At 36.1% G+C, this 26020-nt stretch overlaps 2 protein-coding genes across 5 annotated transcripts in view; both read left to right on the top strand.

The window, feature by feature from the left end:
• Positions 1-4920, top strand: part of LOC111866812 (serine/threonine-protein phosphatase 2A regulatory subunit B'' subunit alpha) — a 116237-nt gene extending 111317 nt beyond the window's left edge. For 3 of the 4 annotated variants that reach the window (XM_023856091.2, XM_023856093.2, XM_023856094.2), the window contains exon 12: positions 1238-4920. In XM_023856091.2, the coding sequence (XP_023711859.1) occupies positions 1238-1463 (226 nt within the window). In that variant the 3' untranslated portion in view covers positions 1464-4920. The remainder of the gene's footprint in view (positions 1-1237) is intronic. The other variant, XM_023856095.2, reaches the window with a different exon arrangement.
• A 10073-nt stretch (positions 4921-14993) lies between these two features.
• LOC111866805 (eukaryotic translation initiation factor 2A) overlaps positions 14994-26020 on the top strand; it is a 35516-nt gene continuing 24489 nt past the window's right edge. Inside the window, exons 1-5 of the mRNA XM_023856079.2 lie at positions 14994-15075; positions 15331-15475; positions 15564-15682; positions 17624-17723; positions 24173-24348. Coding sequence (XP_023711847.1) covers positions 14994-15075; positions 15331-15475; positions 15564-15682; positions 17624-17723; positions 24173-24348 — 622 coding nt within the window. The remainder of the gene's footprint in view (positions 15076-15330; positions 15476-15563; positions 15683-17623; positions 17724-24172; positions 24349-26020) is intronic.

Raw genomic sequence — 26020 nt, forward strand, 5'->3', positions numbered from 1 at the left:
GTTTAATAAACACTGAAATAGGATTGTCTTCATGAAGTTATGCTAAGTATTTTAAATAACTAAAGCAGTTTCAAACCTTAGGATCTGATCCAAATCAGTATCAGTAGGATTAAAAATCATCAGATTTTTTTATACCGAAAGCTTTCAACTGTTCTATCTGAAGGTGCTTTTGGTAGCATGTTTAGTGTCTCAGAAGTTAGAGACTGCTGCTTTTAATTCTACTGAAGTAAATATGTTGGCTTTATTTTGAGAGTAATACTCGTATATATGGAAGAAGCTTGTGAGAGAACTTCCTTGGTTGTCAGCTGAGTCTGGTAGAATCGAGTATTGAAACATGATTTAATCCCAAAACCACATATGGTAATGAATTCTGATGAAGTGTTATAGGGGTAGTGTGGTTTATTTGCTTTTGGTGTATACTACTACTCTATAACCCATATTTTGTGAGTCTCAAGTCAAACTGTCTCAAATTTCTCAAAAGTAGATTACTGCACAAAAAAATTAGTACATGACACAAACTGTAGGCCTCATTAAGATCTATGACATTTTTAACCATTTCCTGTCCAGTGTATATTTAACAAAATATGAGGAAAAATAATTTATACATCTAAGCAGTGTAATAATAATATCTTTGATGTTTATTAGCCTAAACAACAGGTATGAATCACCTGTAAATGAACATTAAAGCCAACTCTCTCATTGTCTCATGTAAGTTTCTTCTGATGATTATTATTATGGAAACTACTTTGTCAACAGACTAAATGATAAAAGCAAGTAATTTAATTAAGAAATAACTGATTAATGAAGGGGCGTATTAAGTACTTCAAAATGGAGATTAAAAATTAAGCTGCTCTTGATTGTGTTTGTGAAATATAAGATTACATTTGAAGATGGTGATACCGAGACAAAATCTGTACCCCTGTGAACACTTCAGAATTCAAGATAGGTACTGAATTAGAATTTGTATGATGTCTTAAAATTTAAAAAATTAGTATTATTTTCTGTAGTATTATGGACACACACACACACACACAAATGTGATGTAAAATATTTGTTCTCTCTTTATTACATTTTAAGCATGTATTTTTACATTTTCATTTTCTAATGTAAAATCTCTGACTGAAATTGCTACACACTGCCTCTGCTGATTATACCAACTAAGTTTTCAAACTTCAGTTGGAAGCGTTGTGTTTCTGTTTCTTCAAATTATATCACATTGATTTTCATCTTGTTTCAGCCTCTATGATGATGACAATGAAGAGGTAGATGTCCTGTCACCAAATCTTGACCAGCTTGTGACCAGTCATGTAAAGCATAATGATGGATCACCAGTTAATTTGATGTGTGGAGGTTCTGGCAGTGTTGGTAATAGTGGAAAATGGAAGAAACCTGCCTTCACAGTTACAGACTTCGATTCTGATGATGATGACTATGCAGCTGATAGTGATGACTGTTCTGTCTGATTGGTGTAGAACTTCCCATGCTAGAAGGGCATTCATCATGTCTGTCCCAATCACCACTATTAATGAAGTTTAGTCATGCTCAAGAGTCTACTTAACACGATTAGTTCTTTAAAACTAAACAAATACAACGTATTGGACATACTTTCTGCTAATTGCATATCATTTGTGAAACCATAATGCTTGAACTGACATTTAAACTATCTGAAGTTTGCAGTAATTCAATGCTTTGGCCACATAACTGGTATACCCACTGCTAGTTGGCAGAATGAAGCCATTAACTGACATGTGGAATGTGCTGATTTTGGTAATTTCAGTGACATGTGAATATTCACAGTTTTCAAAGTGCACTTGTACTGTTCAAGAAGCCTGAAAGACTTGCAAATGTGTGTCTGAATTGGAGACAATTATTTTTGCTATTTATGAAACATCAGAAGTTTGAGTGAAGGTGTGAGATAGTGATTTAAGTGACTTGTTTAAATTTAGGAAGAGCTTTCTTTTATACTTTACAGCTGCTTATATCAGATTTTCTTCCATTCAACCAAAAATTGTGTTCACTTCTCAGGAATACAATTTAGGCTTTCATTGGGTTGTTTCCAGTTCTTTAATGTTGTGGAGCTCCCTACATTAGATATAAAATCATGAAAGAACTGTAAAGACTGCAAGAAGTTCTGTAGAATGTTCAGGAAACTGTTATTTAAATCTGATGTTCTCAAATTTAAAGCATGTACATATTGGATAGTAGCAGTGATAAGCATGTAGTGATCAGCCAGAAAAATTTCACATTACAAAGAAATTAACACAAAATTTTCTTGAGAGCTTAAATTTCTATGTAGGCTGTTGAGTTTGGAGTGAATAACTACCACGACTCAATTTTAAGTCCTCCGAGCTGTGATTTTTCTAAATTATTAAAGGTTTGAGTAAGCATTTCTGTTGTCAGTGAGGTAAAATTAACCAGTTAAGTGGGTATGAAACCTTAACACATCATGTGTTAGTCTGCATTGTAGTGGGTATGACAACTGTACACTTCACGCATGTTTCCAACTGCATCATTGTAGATATAATGACAGTCAGCACTGAAAATTTGTGCAGTGTGCTTCTTAGATCTTCTGGATACTTCAGAGTGTGACAGGGAGGTGCTGACTGCTTGATAGCTGCTCTGGGTTCAAGTTTTTATAAGTAAACATTACGGCAGGTCGAAGTAAGAAGATGCATGTGAGTGATGAAGAGGTGTTATATGAACTGTTGCAAGAGAATTAATATAGTGATATTTCTGAGAGCAAATATAGTAGTGACAGTGAAATAAATGGGAAAATGTCATCATGTGGTGAACTGAGTGTCAGTTCTGATGAAAAAGGAAATGTCAGTAACAACAGTAGCATGTGGCATGACATATGGGCAAAGTCAGGTGCTCAGCAACCATGTTTTCCATTTTACTGGCATGCTTGGCATAAATGTTGATTTAGAAGATGCCAGTAACCCCATGAAATATTTGAGTTGTTTTGTACACCAGAGCTTGTGGAAGTAGTAGCCAAGAGCAAATTTGTGTGCCCAAAACTTTTGGAAAACACACCTAATCTAAAACTAAGGTGTAGGACCTATCTCTAGAAGGAGATGGACAGAAATTAAATAATGAAATGCTGGCATTATTTCTGTCACAAGGACCAGAAATCAGATAATGAGCTGTTTTGCTGGAGAAAAATTCTGGGAACACCCATATTTTTGGACTTGTTCAGTGAGAGGAGGTACAATGAAAGTTAATAATGATGCCACTTATGGTTCCAAAAGATTGTATAAACTCAAACCCATACTGGATCACCTAAATGCCAAATTTAGGAGTGTATATACCCAAAAGTGTGATGTGTCAGTAGATGAGTCTTTGATTATGTGGTAGGAATGTTTGTCATGCTAAATTTGGGATAAAATCATTTGAATTGTGTGAAGCTGAAGCTGGCTGTATATGGAATTTTACTGCGTACCTTGGGCAAGATGCCGTTTGCAACGAGTCCCTAAAATGTGAGCCATATAGCTCAAAAGTAATTGTACACCTAATGGCTCCTCTACTGAATCAGGGATAATGTGTAATCATGGACTACTGGTATTCAAGCCCAGATCTGTTCCATAAGCTGTGCGGCAAACAGAGCAGCACTATCGGAACCTTGCATCAACACAGCAAGGGTGTTTCTGCTGTAATAAAGACCATAAAACTGAAAAAGGGAGAACATATTTCGATATATAAAGACAGACTAATGATAATGAAGTGGGAAACAAAAAAAAAATTGTCTTATAAGTACCACTCATGATAAAATGTTTCCAACTAGGGTTCAAGGGCAAGACATAGAGAAGCTCAGACTAGTCATTGATTATCATTCCAGGTTGGGAGGTGTGGACCTCAGTGATTCTTACTTGACAAGCTATCACAACACAAGGAAAGACTAACAAATTGCTATCAAAAGCACTTCCATCATTTGATTGATATTTGTTGTTTGAATTTATATTTACCTCATCAAAAAAAAAAAAAGTGGCAGCATTTCCAGGATGGAATTTCCAGTGGAACTTATAGAAAATTTAATTTAAAAAAATTGTATAAAAGAAGAGAGACCATTAGGCAGACCACCAGAAACTACCCTACCAACAAGAATGAATGCTTCTAATTATCCCTCCTACATTGCTGTCACAGCGTGAAAGCAAAATCTGTGTTGATGTTGTGTTATTTGCTATAAAAAGAGTCAGCATCATGAAATAAGGTACAACTGCAAAAACTGTAGGGTGGCCCTGTGTGCTGCACTGTTTCCAACTTTATCAAATAGCGGTTGACTTATAGAGGCATGAAAGGGGATCAAGGTTCAGCAAGTGGCTAAGAAGTATCTGAAGATAAGATTTTAATGATCAGAAAGTGTACTATGGGCTGGTTTTGAAAAATACACCATAATTATAAAGACCTTCAGAGTATGAAGTTGCAACAATGATTCAGGTAGTGATTTCATAGTCTGTATAAGATAATGCTTTTTAATTTGATGTTTGGAAGAACACTGTTGCACAATTCATTCATCCACAGAAGGTGTGAACTTGTGAATGAGGCCCAGATTCTGCCCACACGACAATAACAAACATCTAATTTAAATTAGGCAGCCAGAGCTGTGGTAGGTCATAGTAAAATGTCACAATAATCAAACATGCAAGCCATGTGTGTTTAGGCTGGAGGTAGTTTTCTCAGTTTCTATGATCATGTTTAATTTTTAAACACCAAATGCCTGTCAGGACTGCATATAGTGAATGTGCATGAATCAGACATACCTTTATGAGCACGTATTGAGTGCTGAATTGCATGTCAGTGGAAACAGTGGTGCACTTTCTGAGAATAAAGCAAAACATATGGAATGTTACTAAAAAATATATATAAACTTTAATGTAATGGCCACATAAATGAAAATATAAATACATGACCTTTGATAATTGATCAGAGATTTTTTTTCATAATTTTATAATCACAGCTCTAGATCGCATTAAGTGGAGGAACTGTTTTGGAAGAGACTGTGGACCTGTCGTCTGACAGATTACTGATGAATGAATTTATAATCACACATGGTTGAGATGTTGAATTTTAAAATAGGGAAAACAATTATAAAATTAAATGCTGCAGTAAAGGTAAAAAAATGTAAATCTGGCCCTGTAGGCCCATAGGGTGTGAGAGGTCAAGGCTCCCACATCTTCTAGACAATTGGCTCACAAACGCCGCAGTAATAAATTTAATACCAGGCAATCTTAATGCCCCACTGCTGGAGAGATAGAAACATGGAATGTTACACTTAACTGGTTAAAAATGGACTTCTGTTAAAAGTTATCAGGATTAAAAGTATGATTGCAGTAAACGTGTTCAACATTGGTTATAAGAATATAATTTCAAAATATGAAACAAAAATTGTTAATTTACTCATTAAACTGAACTGTAGAATTTTTTTTTGTCATACTGATACAAAACTAAATGAAATTATCCATGATGCCTTGACTAAGAACTGTGGCATTGTACAGTTTCTGGTGATTCAGCATATAAATTATACAGGTTTTCTAAATGAAGAGAAAAACCAAGTCATGGTAATAACAAGAACTAAACAGAACATCTATAATAAACTGCTTAAAGAAGAACCATTTAAGACACGCAAGCTGCACGGTTTTCTTGGGCCAAATTAATGTCATTTTTTGAGATCCAGGAATATGTGGCACAGAAGGATCTTTTTACCTTTAAAAAGTATGCAGTGGATTAGAACATCATATTTAGGGAACTTGTGAAGGCTTATTGGCTCAACTTCCAATTCTTCCATTTTCTTTCTTCCATGTATGTGAGTAACAAGTGTTGATCATTTATGAGCTGTTCAATCTACGCATATTCTGAGAACTCGTTAACGTTTGTATTCTTTCTGTAGTGTATGTATTACACTAGATCTCTCTAAGTTACCCAGTATTATTAAATGCTGACTGTATTTTTGTTAAATTAAACTAGAAAATAATCCTGGATAATCAGAGCCATTTTTTACTATCCATGGGAAGAGATGATGTCCATGTAGGTCTCTTGTAAAATGTACTTTTTTCCTAATAAATGATTGAAATATGTTGACGTACACATGTACATTTGATTTAATGCTGTACATGTGCAAATAGTGACATTGTTAGTATAACTTTGTTAACATGCCAGTATCTCTTGAAATTGATACATGAATGTATTTGAATTAGAACTACTTTAGAACACTTCAATATGAGACTGCACACAAGAATGACTGACAATATATAGTAGTCAAGTTCTAATTCTGTGTTATATTGCACAGCATGTAGCCTTATAAAGGGCCTGCAGATTGTAGACTGTAGTACAAGGGAGCAATGATTCTGGGCCACCAAAACAGAATGTTAAGAAGTTTGTTAGATTCTAGAATGTGACTGATTTGTTATAAAAACTGTTGTAATATTTATGTAATAAAACAAAGTCTTGACAAAATGTAGATACAATCATATAATATAATCTATTACTGCATATTATTACAATACCAAAAACCTAATAAGAAACTCTGTCTGCATGCTTGAGAGTTAAAATGTGTACATACATTACATTTTTTTTCCACTTCCTTGTTAAATTACTTTTTACAAAATATATGTGAACAATTCTAAAACTAAAACATTGCATATTGTTATAATGTTGATCTAGTCCAGCTGTGTGCAAATTAGATTATTAGTGCTGTGCAACTTGAATAGAAGATGTACCACATATAATCCAAAGAGGACCTTTTTTATATGTTAATAGTTGAACATAATTAAGCAGTAATTTTTTGTAAGTTTTAAGGTAAAATTATTGTTAGTTGTTTGAGGGTGAATTAATTTCCTTTTGTTGTTATAATTTTGTTATATGTATAATATACCACTACGTTTTGTCTCCATTTTTGTAATATTTAAAAATAGTTAGTAACCAGCATAACTGAATAATTTAGAAACAAAAACAAACAAACTCCGTGATTTTAGTCCGCAAGCGAACTATTGGTATAATTTAGAAACATGTTATATAAATTGTGTTATACAGTATACTTATGGTGTTAACTGTACGTATTGTTGGTTATGTTTTATACAGCATAGGGAACATTTGTATGTAATATTATAATCTTTCTACTTCGTTAGATGTCTGCAATTGATGTTTGTTATAATATACACACTGGTGCTGCAATTAGTTTTGAGAAAATAAATAATAATGACAAAAAGTGGCAGTCATTTGGTCTATTAAAATGAAAACAGATCACTGAAAAATGCTGATCAGTTAATGACAGCTGGACTCTTATGCTGTGTTCACATTGTTCTCTATTTTTAGAGAAGTACCTAGCAGATTGTTTGCAAAATGCTGTAAGGAAATCCATGCATTTCTTATCATTGAAACTGATGACTATATTAATATATACCAAGCATTTTTAAACTGTACTAATCTTACTGTTTGAAGTAAGCAATGTAAAAAATGTTAAGTGTATTAGAATTGAAGTGGTCGGAAGTGTTGTGCATTGCATGCTAATTGTTTATGAATAAAACAGGTCTAGAATTATATACACCAGTGCCATAAAATGGTAGCTTTGATAGGACAATAGCTCAGACTCAGTATTGCTAGTGTACTTGCATTTTGCCCATACTTTTGGACAAAAAATATAGGGAGGTTATTTGAGAGTCTGCCACAGTCTTCTGCCTGTTCGGGTAAGAGGGATGCATGCTCTGCAGTAGAGCCCCAGTCAACTTTGGAACAGCTACTAAGAAGTGTGCTTATGCATTAGATGCCTGCCAACCATAATCCAAATCCTTTGCCACTGTATTAAATATTCACTCAGTTGTGTAAAAATGCCACATAAGAGTTACAGAGTGAAACAAGTCTTCAAGTATGATACCCATGTGAAAAATCTGGAGAAGATTCTGGCACAATTTTCAGATGTTGCAGTTCCACATTTAAAAACTACTCATACAGTTGTAAATAAATTTACACAGACAGGGTTGTTATTGGACAAAAAAGAACCAAAACAAAACACTGAATGCTGAATGTGGAGATATTGGATAGAATTGATGCTAGGCCTGAGCATCAACTTTAAAAATCCATTACATGTTTTGCACAGGAGAGCAAGGTTTAAGATTTCTAATTGCAAGTTTGAAGATTGTTCTGTTTCCAAGAAGAAAGTTCAACACATGAATGTGGGCATTTCTTGGGTGTGCAAAGAATATGTGCATAGCAACAGGGACCATTCCCAACATTTGCTGTGATCTGGCTGAGTCGACTATTTGTTGGCCTGTAAGCTTGTAGACTGCACTACAGATCTGGATATGCAGGGAAATTTTTGACACAAGCACTATATGTTCTCCTCACCAAACCAGCCTAAAGATTTGCAACAGGCTCTCAAGTAGTCTCCTTATATGTTTTACATCTGGCAACAATTCCTACTGTAAGATATATATATATATAATATATATTACCACTTTCTTTTACATGGGAACTAGAGTAATGAGCATAACTTGATTATTAACATGCTATCAATTACATTTAATTAAAATATACCTGTACATTTATCACTATAATTCTTTTGTAGTGTTTCTACTCTGGATATATAAAACTTTAAAATGTTACTGAATGTCATTTGTGCCCCATAAGTTTCCTTGTCTTTCATATGGTGTTCTTGGGTTTCATTTCACAGAACAAATGTTCACACATTCTGTGGTTATGTTATTTACACTGGTTACATTAATAAACAGTCACGTTACGTGTCCTATTCCCTTCTTCCTTTACAAATATACAATCTTATCAACTGGATAATAAGATAATAAGTTCATATGACCATCATGGATACAGTTTCTGTTTAGGAAATAAGTTATTATTCACCACAAACATCCAGCCATGAGTTATGATGGGGAAATTTTACAGTTGACTATCTTGTTGGAACAACGATTAATCTTGCTATTATTTTTCCCATTTGCATGCGTTTCATATGCTATAAATATTTAGTTTGTGAACTATATTTTACACAGTGCATGTCCAAGATAATGAGTGTTGGAACTTTAATAGTGGCAACTATTTATTTAGAACAGATACAAAATAGATGCATGTTTCGAAGTTTTACTGTCCTTCAGTGTAGTCACCAGCACTGTGTAATATTAATAACAATAAAAGTAATAATAATAATAATTTTATTTAACATTCATCACAGTTACAAATTGTAACTCTCGAACAAGTCACATACATATACAGCTTATCCAGTATAATTGGCCTCCTGCCCAATCAATTGAACATCGTCATATATCACATAACATAACATTCAATTACAATTAAAATCACTCTCTCGATATAATTAAAATATATTAGGTACAATCAAATTTACAACTACCTTCCATTATAAAAAACAAGGTCATATTACTATATATATCTTAATTACCACCATCATATTCTTAAACTTAAAACCTATTATATCAAAATAATCCACAAAAATACAATTCAATTTAGATAATGATTAAATAATTTGGAGTGCAATCTCTTTTAAGACTTCCATTCCCTTTATAGCCTAAATCATATTAAAAAACTTCACCTAATTACTAGTCATTTTATTTACACTTAAATCTATTTATCAATGAGAATCTTATTTGTTTAACTGTCCTTCTGAGAGGAACTAATGCAAATTATACAATGGGTGTTTCAGTGAATATCTTTTGAGTCTATGTAGGAATTCTCTATCTGCTTTTACCATTCTTAGTTCCAAAGGCAGTCTATTATAAAGTTTAATAGCCATATTTGTAACACTCTTCTCATATGTTAAGGTATTATAACTTTGCACATGAAGGTCTTCTTTCTTTCTCGTGTCATACTTATGTAGGTCAGAGTTTTTTGTGGTGTAAATGTTATATTTCTTGAAATAACGTAACACCTCTAAAATATACAAANTAATGTAACACCTTACTGAGCTTTGTACAGACCGACTGAATATGAATGTTCCATTTTAATTTGTGGGTATAATTAATTATACAGCACAGTTTAGGTTTCTTGGTATTAATTACTGGCTCAAAGCTATCTTGTAGTTTATTCATATGGAAATACATTGCTGTAGTCTTCTCATTATTTATTACCAATTATTCATTGAAAACCAAGATTCGAGTTGCTTCATTACCTTATCTATTTTGTCTTGAAGAATATTTTTGTTCTTTTCTATTCCCAGTATACTGGTATCATCTGCAAATAGCACCACTTCCCCATTAGTTATATGGAGGGGCAGGTCATTTATGTAAATCAAAAACAAAAGGGGCCCAAGGTTGACCCTTGTGGAATCCCTACCTTTACATTCCTTATTTTTGAATTAAAATGAGTCACACAGTCCCTGTTGCCCTTAGAAATTAATTCCACATATTGTGCCTTGATTTTAGCCAGGCATTAATTTGCCCTTTTATCCCATAATGCTCTAATTTTTCTAGCAAAATATCATGGTTAATAACATCACAAGCCTTTGTTAAATCCAAAGAAAATACCCACTGGTAATAATTTCTTATCCAAAGCTTCTTGTATCTTCCTGATAAATGACTGACATGCTGATATTGTTGATTTATCTTTTTGGAATCCATATTGTTTTTCAGTTAATATTTTAAATTTAGGTGTAAAGGACACCAGTCTATTGTATACTATTTTTTTCAAGATTTTTGAGAATACTGATAGCACCGATACAGGTCTATAGTTACTCGCTTCATGTTTGGTTCCTTTTTTGTAAAGGAAATCTTTTTTGATCTTTGAAATTTTCAATAAATCAGGGAAACCTGCTTGATTTATTGATTCATTAAATATACAATTGAGTGGTTTTATTATACTTGTGATGCATATTTTTATAAGAAAAACTGGGATTCCATCAGCTCCCGCTGAGGCTTTGCCCTTTAATTTAGATGCTTCTATGACAATTTCTTCTTCCGAGACTGGCCAAAAATACATTGAATTTGAGTTTCCTGTTACAACTTTTTTTAATGATATTTCTTTGGTCTTACTCTTGTTTTTCTCCACAAGTTCAACTTTGTCTATAAAACATGAGTTCAGTGTGTCACCCACCTCCTGGGGGTGGGATATTTTCCTATTATATCCTTGTAACCGAATCTCCTGGTCATCCTTTCCTACTTTGCCCATTCTTTTATTCATTATCTGCCATATTATTTTATTTAGGTTAGATGCCCCTTCTATACCTTTATCATTTTGTCTCTTTTTTTTTTGCTTCTAAAATAACCCTTATATATCCCTTGATAACTACTGATACAGCTTACTATTTTGATTGGCAAAGCTGTCCTCCATTTTAAATCGTTTAAAAACCTCATTTTCCAGCAAGATATTTTTATTCCTTTTGATATCCATTTCTTATTCTTAGCATTTCTCTTTATTACTGGTCTCAGTGGAAATACTTGATTAAAATAGTCTAAGAATTTTTTTATAAATTGCTTATATGTCTCATTTACACACCTTTCCACATATATTTCCCCCCAAGATTATGCTTGGTGTTTATTTCATAATAATCCCTGTTTATATCAAACATTTCTCTATTTTTTACTACAAATGTTAACAGGGAGTATATATACTGTGATCTTAATGGAAGTATATTCATGTCTCTAAAGTGTTCTCTGCATGATTCTCTATAACTACTTCCTTTTGTTACTCTGATAGCTCTCTTTTGTATCTTAAATATTCTTTCGGCATGTGACGAATTACCCCAAAACATTAATCCGTATGTCATGATAGAGTGAAAATATGAGTAATAAACACTTTTTAAGAGTTTTAGTAGATACCATTGGTTTCAAGTTTCTTATCATGTAGCAAGCTGTATTTAATTTCTTATGACCTCATCTATGTGCCTATCCCAGGTTATCTCATTTTGGACATTTAAGCCAAGAAATTTTATGTGATTCATGCTCGTTAAAATAGCTCCTATGTCTCCCATATCTCTTGTCACGTTATTTTTTGTAGTGAAATTTATGTAATATGTTTTTGTTGTATTAAGTGACATTAAGTTTTTATTAAACTAATCATCCATTACACTATATACCTAATTTATTAGATAGTTAAATTTTATTGGATTTGTTTGTGCAGTCAAAAAACTTGCATCATCTGCAAATATAATGGGAGTACATTTTGTCTCCAAAATCTTGGGCAGGTCATTTATATATATTACAAACAATAGTGGTCCCAGTATCGATCCTTGTGGGACACCATTGGTTACTTCAGCCCATCGAGAATTTACTTTACTACTATTTGTCCCATTAAATATAGTAGTTCTTTGTTTTCTGTTCGATAGATAAGACTTATATAGGTCATATTGGTTTCCTTTTATTCCATAAAACTTTAACTTGTTCAATAATACTTCATGGCTGACACAGTCAAATGTCTTTTGTAGGTCACAAAAGATTCCACAGACTTGCATATTTTTGTTTAATGAATCTAATATTCTGGCAATAAGACTAAAGATTGCATTTTCAGTTCCTTGGTTTTCCTTGAATCCAAACTGATGTTTACTTACAATGTTATCATCATTTAAATGTTTTAGTAACCTATTATGCATTACCTTCTCAAATATTTTACTAATTGATGTTAAAATGGAGATAGGTCTATAATTCGATTTTATATTTTTGTCACCTTTTTTATAAACGCGCACTGTTGTAGCATATTTTAATCTATCTGTAAAGATGCCTTCATGTATTACTTTGTTACACAATAACTTAAAGGTTCACTAGTTAAGCTTTTACAGGCTTTGAGTATGTTACTCGAGATTTCGTCATACCCATGGGTGTTACTAGATTTCAGACAAATATGTCATATAATTTGTAGCTTTAAATTTATCATTTGTATTATTTTCCTTTATGTGTTTATGTATGTTGACCGCTATATCACTAAAGTACTGTGACGTTTCTGCAATAGTTTTGGGATTAGTATTCTTTTTGCCTTCGATGTTTAAGGCTTGAATATTTTCTCTATTTCCTTTCTTTAGTACTTCACTATTTATTATTTTCCATGTAGCTCTAGTTTTCTTTTTTGAATATTTTATTTGATTATCATATGTCATCTGTTTGGCTAGGTTTATAACTCTCGTTAATATTTTACAATAGTTCTTATAATAGGTGACTATTGTAGGGTTGCTACTTTTTTTGCTTCCGCATACAATACCCGTTTGTTTCTGCAAGATATTTTTATGCCAGTGGTAATCTGTTTATGTCTTTGTCTTTTTGTTATTGGAAATGATTCATAAAAATACCTCAAGAGTATATTTAAAAATCGATTAAAGCTAATGTTAGTATCATTAGTATTATAAATTGGTTCCCATTTTTCATTACTTAATTTTGTTTTAAACTCTATCATATTATAATCATTTATAATTCTTCTAACTTGTATTTCCTTCCTTGTGGTGCAAGGTAATGAAAATTGTGCACAGTGTCCAGACCAGCTCTGGGGTGTACCCAGCCCCCCACTGAATGAGTACTGGGGACCCTTTCCTCAGGAGTAAAGGTGTTTCTGTAGGCAGTGCATGAACAGCAACTAAACTGTTGCATATTCGTCCATATAAAATTGCTGTTGTTCCTGAAATTAGACCTGTGGATTATGAAAAAAAGAGTGTGGTTTTGTAGTTGATTTATTGGTTTATCACAGATGAGGCTAATTTTAATCTCTTGGAATATGTTAACTCACAGAACAATAGGTATGGGAGTAGTGAAAATCCTCATGCCTTAATTCAACTTCCTTTTTGCAACCAAAAGATAGACATATGGTATGCAATTGGCGCAAACCATATCACTGGACCAATATTTTATAATGAACTCTTGATGCTCAATGATACATTAATGAAATACTCAATTCATTTTTCGTTAATTGGCACCTGCAAAAGAAAGATTCCGTTATTTTATGCAAGACAGCGTGACCTCATGCACATCTAACGAAACTATCTGAGCATTATGCGGTGTATTTGGGGAACTAAATGGAGAGGATGGAATTATTGGCAAGGATTTGTGGCCCCTTAGATGCCCAGATCTAAAACCCTGTGACTTTTGTGTGGGGAAAACTCAAAAGAGTTGTGTATGCCAGCAATCCACATGAACTGGAGGCTCTGAAACAGAATATTCGTGAAGCAATTTATAATATTCAGCACCATGAATTGCAACAAGTTTCCCGAAATCTGTTTAAAAGAATTAAGACATGTTTCATAGCAGAGGGCAGACATTCTGAACATCTTCAATGATGGTGAGTACAATATTAATTACTTTAGTTGATTAATAATTAACGAAAGAAGTAAATGATGCATGCAAGCAGTTCTGGCCTTGCGGCGGCAGTTTTCACATCAAGTCGTGCAGCTCTTTCGCAGGAAATTGCCGACGGTAAAATCAATGTCCAATCAGCCTGCGCGCTGAAAACTGTGTATCATCTATATAAATAAATGTAAACAGTTATTACAATAAAATATGCTTTTCTGCAAATTTTTTATTTTCTGGATTTCATGTTCCTACAGTGGTGACTGTTGACAATTCTCTCCTGGCATAGAAAGCTGTGTTGTTATGCCAGTGTATGTTTTGGACGAAGTTACCTCTTCCATCTTCAGGGTCTGTTTGTTGCATGATGCACGGTAGTTTCCTGCATAGTGTACTCTTCAACCCTGGAAGGAGATAGTTACTATGTTACTATGAAATGAATGTCGGGACATTCATGAGAAGACTGAATTCTGATTATTTTATTTTACGAGAGCACAGCAGATCATAGTTTTCGGGTCGATGAAGGAAAGGTCTCAACTATCCACCCCTACTCATTCTTTTTGTGTTTTCCTTACGTAATGTATACTACCTATTCAACCCATCACATTTTTCTGTCCTACCAGACGTACCTGACGTACCTGACCTACCCAACCACTTCCAACTACCGCCAAAGAGTTGATAGAAGTGCAGACAGGTCTTGGGAAACAAATGACATAAGTTTTTGCGAGGGTGGGTACATTCCACTGCTTCTACTGGTTGTTTGTGGTTCGCAAGAAGGAAATGCAAGACAACTGTACGAGATCGCGCTCTCTGCCACATGGCCCGAAGACAAAGATGGCGTCAAGTGTTCCAGTGGTGGCAGGTAATTGCAATAGTTTCAGAAATTTAATGTTTTATGTGACATGTTCCTCAGAGTTTACTGGCCTGTATAAAACACTAGGCTTATGTATTACAAATTGTGACAATTTTATGAGGCATATCTTTAATTAAGTATGAAGGTGAATTTTATTATCTCCTTGTGTGCACCATACGTGACAAGCAGTAACCTAACAGTAGGAGAATAAGTGAGTTTTTGAAATATTGACGGTGTGAAGTTAAGAATGTAACATAATTTCAGTGCGAGGGTCGACAGGGATTTCCATTAATCTTGGTCCTCCGAGCTATGATCTGGTCTCTGCCTTTACAAGGGATGACAGCAAGGCGTGCAAGGCAATGCTTTTTGACCCAGAAGGGAAGTATTTTGCCTGGGTTAATGGATCATGGTAAGTTCATCGTTTATTGTAGTGTTGGTCGGTATTGGTAATCAGTTTGTAATTTTAATATGGCTATATTCTGAGTTTCTAATTTCAGCGTTAAGGTTGTTGCAACTTCAACATGGAAAGTATTAGCAGAAATTCAGCGACCGAAGGTCTCTGCTTTAGAATTTTCTCCAAAAGGGACATATTTAATGACATGGGAACCTTTCATAGGTGAGTAGAAGAAGTCATTGTCTCCATTGGGAAGTGAAGAAGTTTGATTAGTATTAAAGAGCTGACTTCACATTTCACTTTTTGCCATCTGTGTGCATTGTTGGTCAGTATTCTCTTGTCGTCTTCTGTTTATTGGCGCTACATGTTTCGATCAAACCGGCTATCGTCAGTTGTAGAGGTTGTCATGAAGGACTCTGCTGCTGACTGTAATGGTATTCTGATTTTCATATGTAATTGTCTTGGACAAATTCTAGGTTCTGTGGGTTAACAAGCTGTTTCCATGCACCATCACATATTACAGATAAGACAAACACATGAATGGGAACAGCTCGTTAACCCACATAACCTAGAATTAGACTGAGGCAGTTACATAAGAAAAGCAGAACAACATTACAGTGAACAGCAGAGTCCTTCATCACAACAACCTGTACACCTGATGATGGCTGGATAGACCAAAAAAGTGTAGTGACAATGAAGACAAGATGACAGGAGAATATTAACTGAAGTAGCACGTAGATGGCAAAAAGTGGAATGGAAAGTCAGCTCTACACAATGCAACAGGATTCTGCAATTTAATATTAGCATTATAGAATTTGGCACATATTTAACCATTGACACATTTATTATTTGGTGCTACATATGGGATTCTTGAAGGTTCATGAGTGTTTAGCTCACTGGGAGTACTTCAGTTCTTAATCTGTCATCTTTCTGACTCCTGTTAAAAAATTTAAACTTTAGAACTTATAATACTGTAATTTTATTTGTTGTTTTATATTGGAAGAATATAGAGTGCAGGAGCTTGAAAATGAAGTGCTGTAGAAAATAATTGAACGAATGGGAGAGGAAGTAACAGGAATAAGGATGGCTCAAGTGGTTAGTCACTGGCTTCCCATCGCAACAGCCCGGGTTCGATCCCGGGCCTGGTCAAGTGGGATTTGTGGTGGACAAAGTGGCATTGGGGCAGGTTTTCTCTGAGTACTTTGGGTTTCCCTGCCAATCTTCATTCCACCAATTGCTCCACAATCACCCTCACCTATCATCTGGGGCTCGTACCTTGGGCCAGGAGTGGCTGCAGTACAAGGGACTTAGTCACACCCCACTAGCAATAAAAAAAAATAGGAATGAAGAGATGGGAAATACAGAACTTCGGTCAGAGTTCCAGAACAGACCTACGTATGGGCAGGAAGATAATATTAAAATTGACCTTAAAGAAAGATGTGTGAAAGAGAGACTGGATTCATCTGGCTCAGGATAGGGACCAGTGGCAGGCTTGTGTGAACAAGGTAATGAACCTTCTGGTTCCATAAAAAGTTGGGGATATCTTGGTCAGCAGAATTACTGTGAGCTTCTTAAGTAGGACTCCTGTTCCATAGATTTGGTTAGATTTCTTATACGAAGGGGGACCCAAAAATAACCGGAACTGACCTGTTGCGCACGCATGCTTTGTAGTTACGAGTTGTGCTGCTAGGTGGTGTTAGCTGGGTGTCTCCCGCGACTGTTAGTGAGCTGGCGTCAATCTGAGTTAAGTGGTTTGTCTGTGGTGCTCTGTTGTGTGCGTTCCTGTTTCAACCCTTTGGCGATTAGTGAGATGGCCGACCAGAAGGAACAAAGAGTGTGCGTGAAATTTTGCTTGATGAAGATCGTCGAAAGACCATTGACCAACTTTCTGAGGAAATGAACATCTCATGGAGCACGGTCCAGCAAATTTTAACNGCGGGAGACCCCTAGCTAACACCACCTAGCAGCACAACTCGTAACTACAAAGCATGCGCGCGCAACAGGTCGTTTCCGGTTATTTTTGGGTCCCCCCTCGTATGCATATACATTCTGTAGGAATTCCATGACAAATGTTTAAAGGGCTTTCAAGTAATATTTCCTTTTGCAGTGTTAAAATTGGTATATTTATTTATTTATGTATTTATTTTTTTCTCCTGTTCATAGTAACACAATCCAATCCTCAAGGAGGGCCAAATCTTCACATATTCAAGTCAGACAGTGGTGAGCTGGTCAAACACTTTATTCATAAGAAGCAGATTGGATGGTAAGTGAACTTTCAGACTTTGCGGAATTCCTTTATTGTAGGTGACATTCACCATCCAGTAATCATCTTGTTCAGAATATGATCCAGTGTCAGCAGATTTGTTTGTTAGTAAACCTGGCTCTCATCCTTGTTTGTTTGTTATGTAATGCTAGAGAGAGAAGGGAGTAAGTGAAGTGTTTTGAAGGTACTAACATTATAAGTATCTGTACTGTATTTATCTTTTTTTTTCTATGACTAGGTATTCAACTTTATAATATCGTTTTAATGTTTTTCAGCAAGTCTTTAAAATTTATTTGCAAGAAGTAGAATTCTCTGTAATTGAAGCTTGTAAAAGTGTGCTTCCCATATGCAGAATTTTTTTTTTTCACCAGTTTCAGCTTGTTAATGTGTTCTAAATGGGGCATGTGGTAGCATAGTTGGTTGAGGCACTATGCTAGAAGCCGGAAGGTCCCGGGTTCAGGTCCCGATGAGGTCCTTGGATTTTTTCAGTTTACCTAATTCTTCCAGCTGAACTATGGCCCTGGGGTCAACTCAGCCCCTAACGGAACTGAGTACCAGGAATATTCTTGGACTGTTCTTGGGGGTAAAGGGCAGCTGGCATGTAGGGTTGACAACCTTGCCGCCATCTATGAGCCAATCTTTAGAAAATGTGGGAACCTCAACATCTCACAACTCCATGGGCCTCTACGGCCTGTTAGAGGGATACCTTTACTTCTCTCTCTTTTTTTTTTTTTAATACAGTCAACTCTCGATTATCCGGGGGCGGATTAACTGGTTTGCGGCTTAACCAGGGCTACTGAGGCTTTTTTGAGGCTTATATGTTGTTTAATAATCATTCACTTTTGTTTCACATGGTGAGTTGTAACACTATTTTCGCACTAGTGTGAACCGAGCTCTGCATTCTTTGGTCCCGTTATGCTAACACAATGTTCTAGGGTAGGGGCGAAAGAATGCAAGGATTTGTGGAAAGTTTCAAGGACAGATACACCGCCCCAGTTAGTTTCTTTGTATCGATCTTCAAGTGCGTTAGCAAAATGTCAGGGTGTAAAAGGAAGCGTGTTGTGTTAAGTATTCAACAGAAAAAGGAAAATGCCGCGAAAAAGTAAACGACAATATTAAATTTTTTTAAGTGTTAAGTGTGAATATTCGTAAAAAGTGTTGGATGTTGTTGAAGACTGTGATTGAAATAACTAATTCATACTTCAGTGTAATGTAAAAAAAGTATTAAATAGGCCATGAGATGACATAAAAATGAGGTTGAATAAATTTAAATACAGGTAGGCCTATAGTATTATGAAAGTACAGTATTACAGTACTACTTTTAATAAAATTTGTCTTAACTGGGTTTTCGATTAATCGTGATTTCCATCCCCACCATTATCCCGGATAATCGAGAGTTGACTGTATGTTCTAAATTTGAGGCAAGATAAATGTTCAGCATATAGTAGTGCCCAGGGGTTCACAGTCATGTTCTCTTCTCACTCCTTACTTTTATATGTCTCTGTCATGTTTTCTCATGACTTGGGATAGCGCAGTTGGTGCAGTGACTAGCTACTGCCTGAATGACTGAGGTGTTGGAGTTCAAGTCCTGGTGGGGACAAGAATTTTCACTTCTCCATGTCATTCAGACCGCCACTGGGGTCTACCCAACCTCCTATCCAGTGGGTACTGGGGGCTCTTTCCTCAGGGTGTAAAGTGGCCAGGGCCTGAAACTGTCCAGTCACCTGCAACTAGTGCCGAGGTCAAGAAAACATATATCTGTACATCCACTCCCCTCTACACTGTCATGGTGTCGTGCTTATTTAAGTACAGGGACAACTTTACCTTTTAAATTACCTGTCATGTTTTCTCAATGTATATATTTTTTATTCAAAATTTAAACTGTTGATATATGTCACTGAACATATGGGAAACATTTTAAATGTTGCAGGTATTAAATAGTTGAATATTGTATGTTATGTAGTATTGTATTTTATTAAAAGTTCCATGTGTATGTACATGTGCATTTGTAAAATTTAATGTGACATAAGCAGCAAGATTTATGTTTTCACATTTTGTATCAATTTGTTTTATAATAGAGACCACTATCTGAGATAATTGATCATATTGATTATTTAGTTCTGCTATTTTATGAGAAAGCCAAAATTAAATTTAGTGTTATCAAAAAAATATTTTAAGACAAAAGCAGTCAGTCACATTAGAATAGTCACTCCTCATAATACAGTCTTTTGACAAGTTATTTTGAGAGCTGGAGCAAAGAGTACAATCAGCATGAACTGCATACTGTTGTTCAACAATACGGAATGCACACGTGCAACCTCATGCAGTTGAATTTGGGGATTTTCCCAAGTTTGGTTTTGTAGGTTGCCTGCACTTCACTTGACTTAGACATGGATATTGTAGTAAGAACCTTAACATATGAGACATTTAATTAACCATTATTGCATGTTGAAGGGTTAAATTGTCATTTAAAATACCATAGGATGTTTAGTATCAGAAAATAATTTGTATTTGGTACTCCTTTTAAGCTAGAATCTCAGAATGAAAGCTAGATTGTTAAGTATACCTGTATACAAAGTTTCAGAATAATCAGTTTTATCGACTCAACATTATTTGTGGTTCTTTACAGTTACTTTGGTTATTTTTGTATGTATCTGTACGTATCTGCCTTTAACTTTGTATCTTTTGTCTTGCAACAAGCAATGAAAGTAGGACACAATTCAAATGTCCACTGCAGTGTGGGGTTGTGTGATAGTCTGTTCTTCATGTTCTCCACACGAAATTGTATTTTTAAGGGCTATTTGATACTACACATGGAAAGTGGAATATAGGAACGTAAGTAATAGGAACATTGTTTGATGCCTAGAGAAGTATTTTGGACACATATAATCATTCTATCATTATTGCATTGACATTTTTTTAATAAAATGTCATGACGAAATATGAATGTTTGGTTTAGGGTGTGTGAATCTTGTGAAAGGGTTGATGAGCTAAACAGAGGCATTTTTGAAGTGTCATTAGATATTTGTGTCTTGTTTTGAGGTCTCATGGGACAACAAAGTATGAATATTTGCTTTGAGATAACTAAATATTCCAAGACTTCTGCACCTCAGGGGATTGTTATTGACAAAATTACGCCATAGATGTGGACAGTTCAATTACAAATGAATCTCTGCCATTATGTGATGTCCAGTGAAACATGTCAGACACATAGTTATTGCTGCCAGTGTTGTATTGACATTCTCAAATAAAACTCTCTTCTGAAATAATAAGACTTAGGTGGTGTGGATTTTATGAAAGGGTTGATGAGATAAGTGGAGGCGTTCTTGAAGCATCATTATATGTTTGTGTCTCATTTTGAGGTTTCATGGGACAACAAGTAAGAATGGCTGCATGGAGAAAACTATAATTATGCCAAGATTTTTGCAGTCCTCTGAGGAATCATAAACCTCTTAGAAGTGGATGATTGAATCATGCATTAACACTTGACATTCATTGAAGTCTAGAGAAACATTTTAGACGCACATGGTAAGAAGAGGCCTGTTCTTGTGAATTTAAAGATTTTTAATAATATAATGATGTAATAGGACGTGTATTCCTATATGGCCAGCCACAACATTTTGTAGGAAAATCATTCTCCCTTTCAACCAGTATACATTAGTTACATTGAGCAACCACGTAAATGTGAGGTTCGTAGTTCTTGTGGTGGTAACAAAGAAGATTACTGCCTTCTGGGATGTGACACCATGTAGCCAGATAGATGTTTACTAATGCTTTGGAGGAACCTTGTGCCCCTTTCTTCAGGGTATAAACTGGAAGTATCAGATTCCTTTGAAATTTTGGTAACTACTGAACTGTACCATCACATCCAAGAAAATAGTAATTTTTGACTACATAAATAAATTCTTTGTGGTCAGTACAATGCTTAATTTATGGTTTCATAAAGATTATTAGGTGTGTATTTGCGCATGCACATTGTCATAGGTACAAACACTACAGATAGTGTACACAGTTCCTTATTGATATGGTGTTGGATCACCTTTTCCCTTCAATACAGCCACATTCCTACTTGGAATGTACTCATACAAGTTTTGAACAGTGTCTAGTGGAATTTTATACCATTCTTCTCGAAGAACATTTTCAAGTTGCTCTACAAAAGTTGATGGTGGGAATCAGTTCCTCACTGTCGTCTCCAAAACTGGCCAGAGTGATGTTGCAATATAGTGATTGTGCTGGCTGGAGAAGATGTAGAAGTTTGCCTTCATGCCCTTCAAACCATGACTGAACAGTTCCAGCTGTGTAGAATAGGGGCATTGTCATCTTGGAAAACTGTGTCATTCAAAAATAATGTCTGGATCATGGGATGTACCTAATTACCCAACCTGTCCATGTACTCCTTTGCAGTAATTCAGCTGTGAAGGGTAATAATGGGACCAATAGAATACCATCACAGAACCTCGCTGTGTTTCACTGATGGAACCAGGCATTCTGGATTGTAGGCTTCCTTGGGTATGCTCCAAACGCGAACTCTTCCTGATGTATGGAACAGTGTGAAGAATGACTTATCTGACCATATCACTTGCACATTTCCAGTTGTCTAATGTCTACATTTTATTGCCGTAATACCATTGTTTACGCATCTGAGCATTACTTTCAGTAGTCAGTGGTTTAGCAGTTGCAACCCTATCATGGATATTGGATTTGTGAAGCTCATGTTTGGAGAGTTTTGTGGAAACACTCTTCAAGAATGTGTGATTTTTTGAAACAGTCCTTCTGAATGTATGACAGTCTGTTTCTGTCATTGTTGATTTTCGTTGAGTTCCTGTTCACTGATGTCTCCACATGATTCATGTATGCTGACATAACCTTAGAAACTGTTGTTTTCAGTGTACCTAATAATGTGGCAGATTTTGTCACAGATGCTCCCGCCAAATACGTGCCAACAATCTGGCCTTTTTCAAAATCAGAGAAGTCTCCCATTTTCAAGTTCTTTCACACAGACTGTCACTCAGCACAATCACTAATGCACTGACACGTGCACTGCAGAGTGTAAACAAACAGAACATTTAGCGTTGTCAACTGGAGTTCTTTCATTGTAGCCAACCCAAATTCTGTTCCTCAGTTTCTTAGTGTTTTCATATTTTGTCCACCCACTGCGTGTTTGTGTATGTGTGTAAGGGGACAGAAACTACATTTTGAGTGGTTTAAACTTAAGTTGATTAGGGGTGTGTGTGAGAACATTTGAGTAAGCATCAGTGCTGAGGAAGGAATTATGGTCCTGCTATGGAAAGATCAAATCTATGAATATCATAAATAAATCCTTACTGAGTAATTAAGGGAGCCAAGATAGCACAGTTTGTGTAGCAACGGGCTATGGGCTGGACAACCCATGCTCAGTTTCTGATAGTGCAAGTTTTTCCAGAATCCAGACCCACTCTGGAGCTCACCCAACCTCCTTATCCAGTGGGTACTGGTGGCTCTTTCTCCAGGGGTAAAGCAGTAGGGACTCAAAGCTGACCACTCACCTCCATCTAGTGCCGAGGTCAAAGAATGTGGAGCTATACCTGCACTCCCCATTATGTCTTCCTGGCATAATGCTTAACTAATTGAACACAAGGTCAACTTTACCTATTTTTACCTAGTAATTAAATGATGAGGTGGAAACCCTTCAGTTATTCAGTATAGAATTTCCCCATGCACCATGACTAATAGTCTATTGTACGTTCCCCTTCAATTTCTACTGTCTCCATACCCTACCAGTACTGGTGCCCGCTATGTCCCCTTTCTGTCAGTGAGGTCGGCCCTCTACTGGCAGTGGTACCCTATAATTGTCCCCTTTCTGCCAGCAAAGTCGGCCCTATACTGGCATTGGTACTCGATAACTTTTCCATCTACCGGAGGCATTGGAAACTACTTGGGCAGGAAACATTTTGCCTAATTTTGCTCAGAGGTCTCCTAGAGACATGAGGATCTTTTACGTGCCGTAAATCTACGACACGGGACCCACGGCTTAAAGTCCCTCCCGGAGGACTTGTTCCCTGAATTTTTCCACCCTTAAAAATTCCACGACCTCCGCCGGGTTTGAACCCGCGTACCTTGAGTCATGAGGTGGGAACGTTACCCCTAGACTACGGAGGCCACTTGGAAACCCTTACTCTGCTCTGAATTCAGCATTGTAAAAGATGGAGGTATAATGTTATTTTTGCATATAACAGGGAAAGACTTTGTGTAAGTTAGATTAAAGTTGATAGCCTTAGTTTTTAAATTGTAGCTCTGACTTATATAAGGGTCTTGTGACTCAATTGTTTTCAAGGGGAGGCATGTTACTAGTGCATATTTAGCTCAGAAGAAATATTTTTAAGTATTTGGGTTTTGTAGTTGTTGGTAAAATCATATCTGCCTCTCCCACTCCTTCAGTGCTACAATAACCTTTATTACTTATTCCACAGGGAGCCACAGTGGAGTTCAGATGAGAAGCTTTGTGCACAAAATGCAAATAATGAAGTATTATTTTATAATGTACCAAATTTTGATACTGTGGCACAGAAGATTCACATCCAGAAAGTTGCCGACTTCAGTATCGCCCCAGGAACATCTCCATACCATATCCTGTGTTATGTACCAGGTGAAAATCATTACATTGAAGAATCTAAAGAAGGTTTTGGTTTGTATATTGTGTTCACATAGCCATATGGCTTGTGAGTATCATTTTCTTACTTTTCTTGAATGGCATTACAGACAGTTGTGGTTCAAGGCCTATGATTTTTTAGGTTTCAGAACATTTTCTTACCTAGGAAATATAAATGAACACATTATCCCTGAAGTTATGACATGTGCTGTAGGAACATTGATTGGACTTCATGTTGTATATGGATATGGTGAAACTTGATTTATTTGAAGTTTTATAATTTTTGTGACCCTTTTCCCAGTTTTGTAATGTTTGGCTTCTTACCAGCCTAGTACACTTAATGCTAGAACTGTTTATACTTAATGACTTTTGTAATTGTGGAAAATTGTGGAAAATGAGTGCAAATGTTTCACATAGTAGAGAAGAAAAATGGTGATTCAGAACTTCAGTGATTCAGTATTGAGGGGGTGGGTTTCCCCATGCACCACGACTGATAGTCTATTGTACATCCCCCTTTTAATTTCTACCATCTCCATCCCCTACCGACACTGGTGCTCACTATCAGTCCCTTTCTGCTAGCGAGGTTTCTACCCTCTACTTGGCAGTGGTATCTAATAGTTAGTCCCTTTCTGTCAGCGAGTTAGCCCCTCCTCTGGCAGTGGTACCTAATACTTTAGCCCCTTATTGTCACACGTACGATGTTTCCACATTGTTAACATTCATAAATTTATTTGGACATCTTCTGATGGAAAGACACACAACCAAATTGATGTTATTTTGTTAGATGGGAGACAACATTCAAGTAGATTGTGATACTGACCACTATCTGGTGGTAACAAAGTTTAGGGAGAGACTAGCAGTGAGTAAACAAATGACGCACAGACTTCGTATGGACGGGTTCAGTCACAGTAAATTAAATGAGGTAGAGGGTAAAGAGTAGTATCATTTTGAAATCTCAAGTAGGTTCACAGCTTTGGAAAACTTTGACATTGAGGTCGATATTAATAGAGCTTGGGAAACAATTAGAGAGAATATAAACGTTTCTGCCAAAGAGAGTCTAGATTATTATGAATTGAAAGCGGCCTCCGTAGTCTAGAGGTAATGTTCCCACCTCATGACTCAAGGTACGCGGGTTCAAAAACCCGGCGGAGGTCATGGAATTTTTAAGGGCAGAAAAATTCAGGGCACAAGTCCTCCGGGAGGGACTTTAAGCCGTGGGTCCCGTGTCGTAGATTACGGCACGTAAAAGAACCTCATGTCTCTAGGAGGCCTCTGAGCAAAATTAGGCCAAGTTTCCCGCCCAAGTAGTTTCCAATTCCTCCGGTAGATGGGGGAAGTATCAGGTACCACTGCCAGAGGAGGAGAACCTCTCTGACAGAAAGGGACTAAAGTATTAGATACCACTGCCATGTAGAGGGTAGAAACCTTGCTGGCAGAAAGGGACTAGGAACCCCTGCCAGAGGAGGGACGACCTCGCTGACAGAAAGGGACTAACTATTAGATACCACTGCCATTAAGAGGTTGATAGTAAGCACCAGTACCAGTAGGGTATGGAGACAGTAGAAATTAAAGGGGGACGCACAATGGACCAGTAACCGGTCTAAGTGCATGGGGAAACCCACCCCCTCAATACGGAATATGGATTATGAATTGAAGAAGCATAAGCCAT

This window comes from Cryptotermes secundus, unplaced genomic scaffold, assembly GCF_002891405.2.
Source record: "Cryptotermes secundus unplaced genomic scaffold, Csec_1.0 scaffold446, whole genome shotgun sequence".
Classification (NCBI taxonomy): Eukaryota; Metazoa; Arthropoda; class Insecta; order Blattodea; family Kalotermitidae; genus Cryptotermes; species Cryptotermes secundus.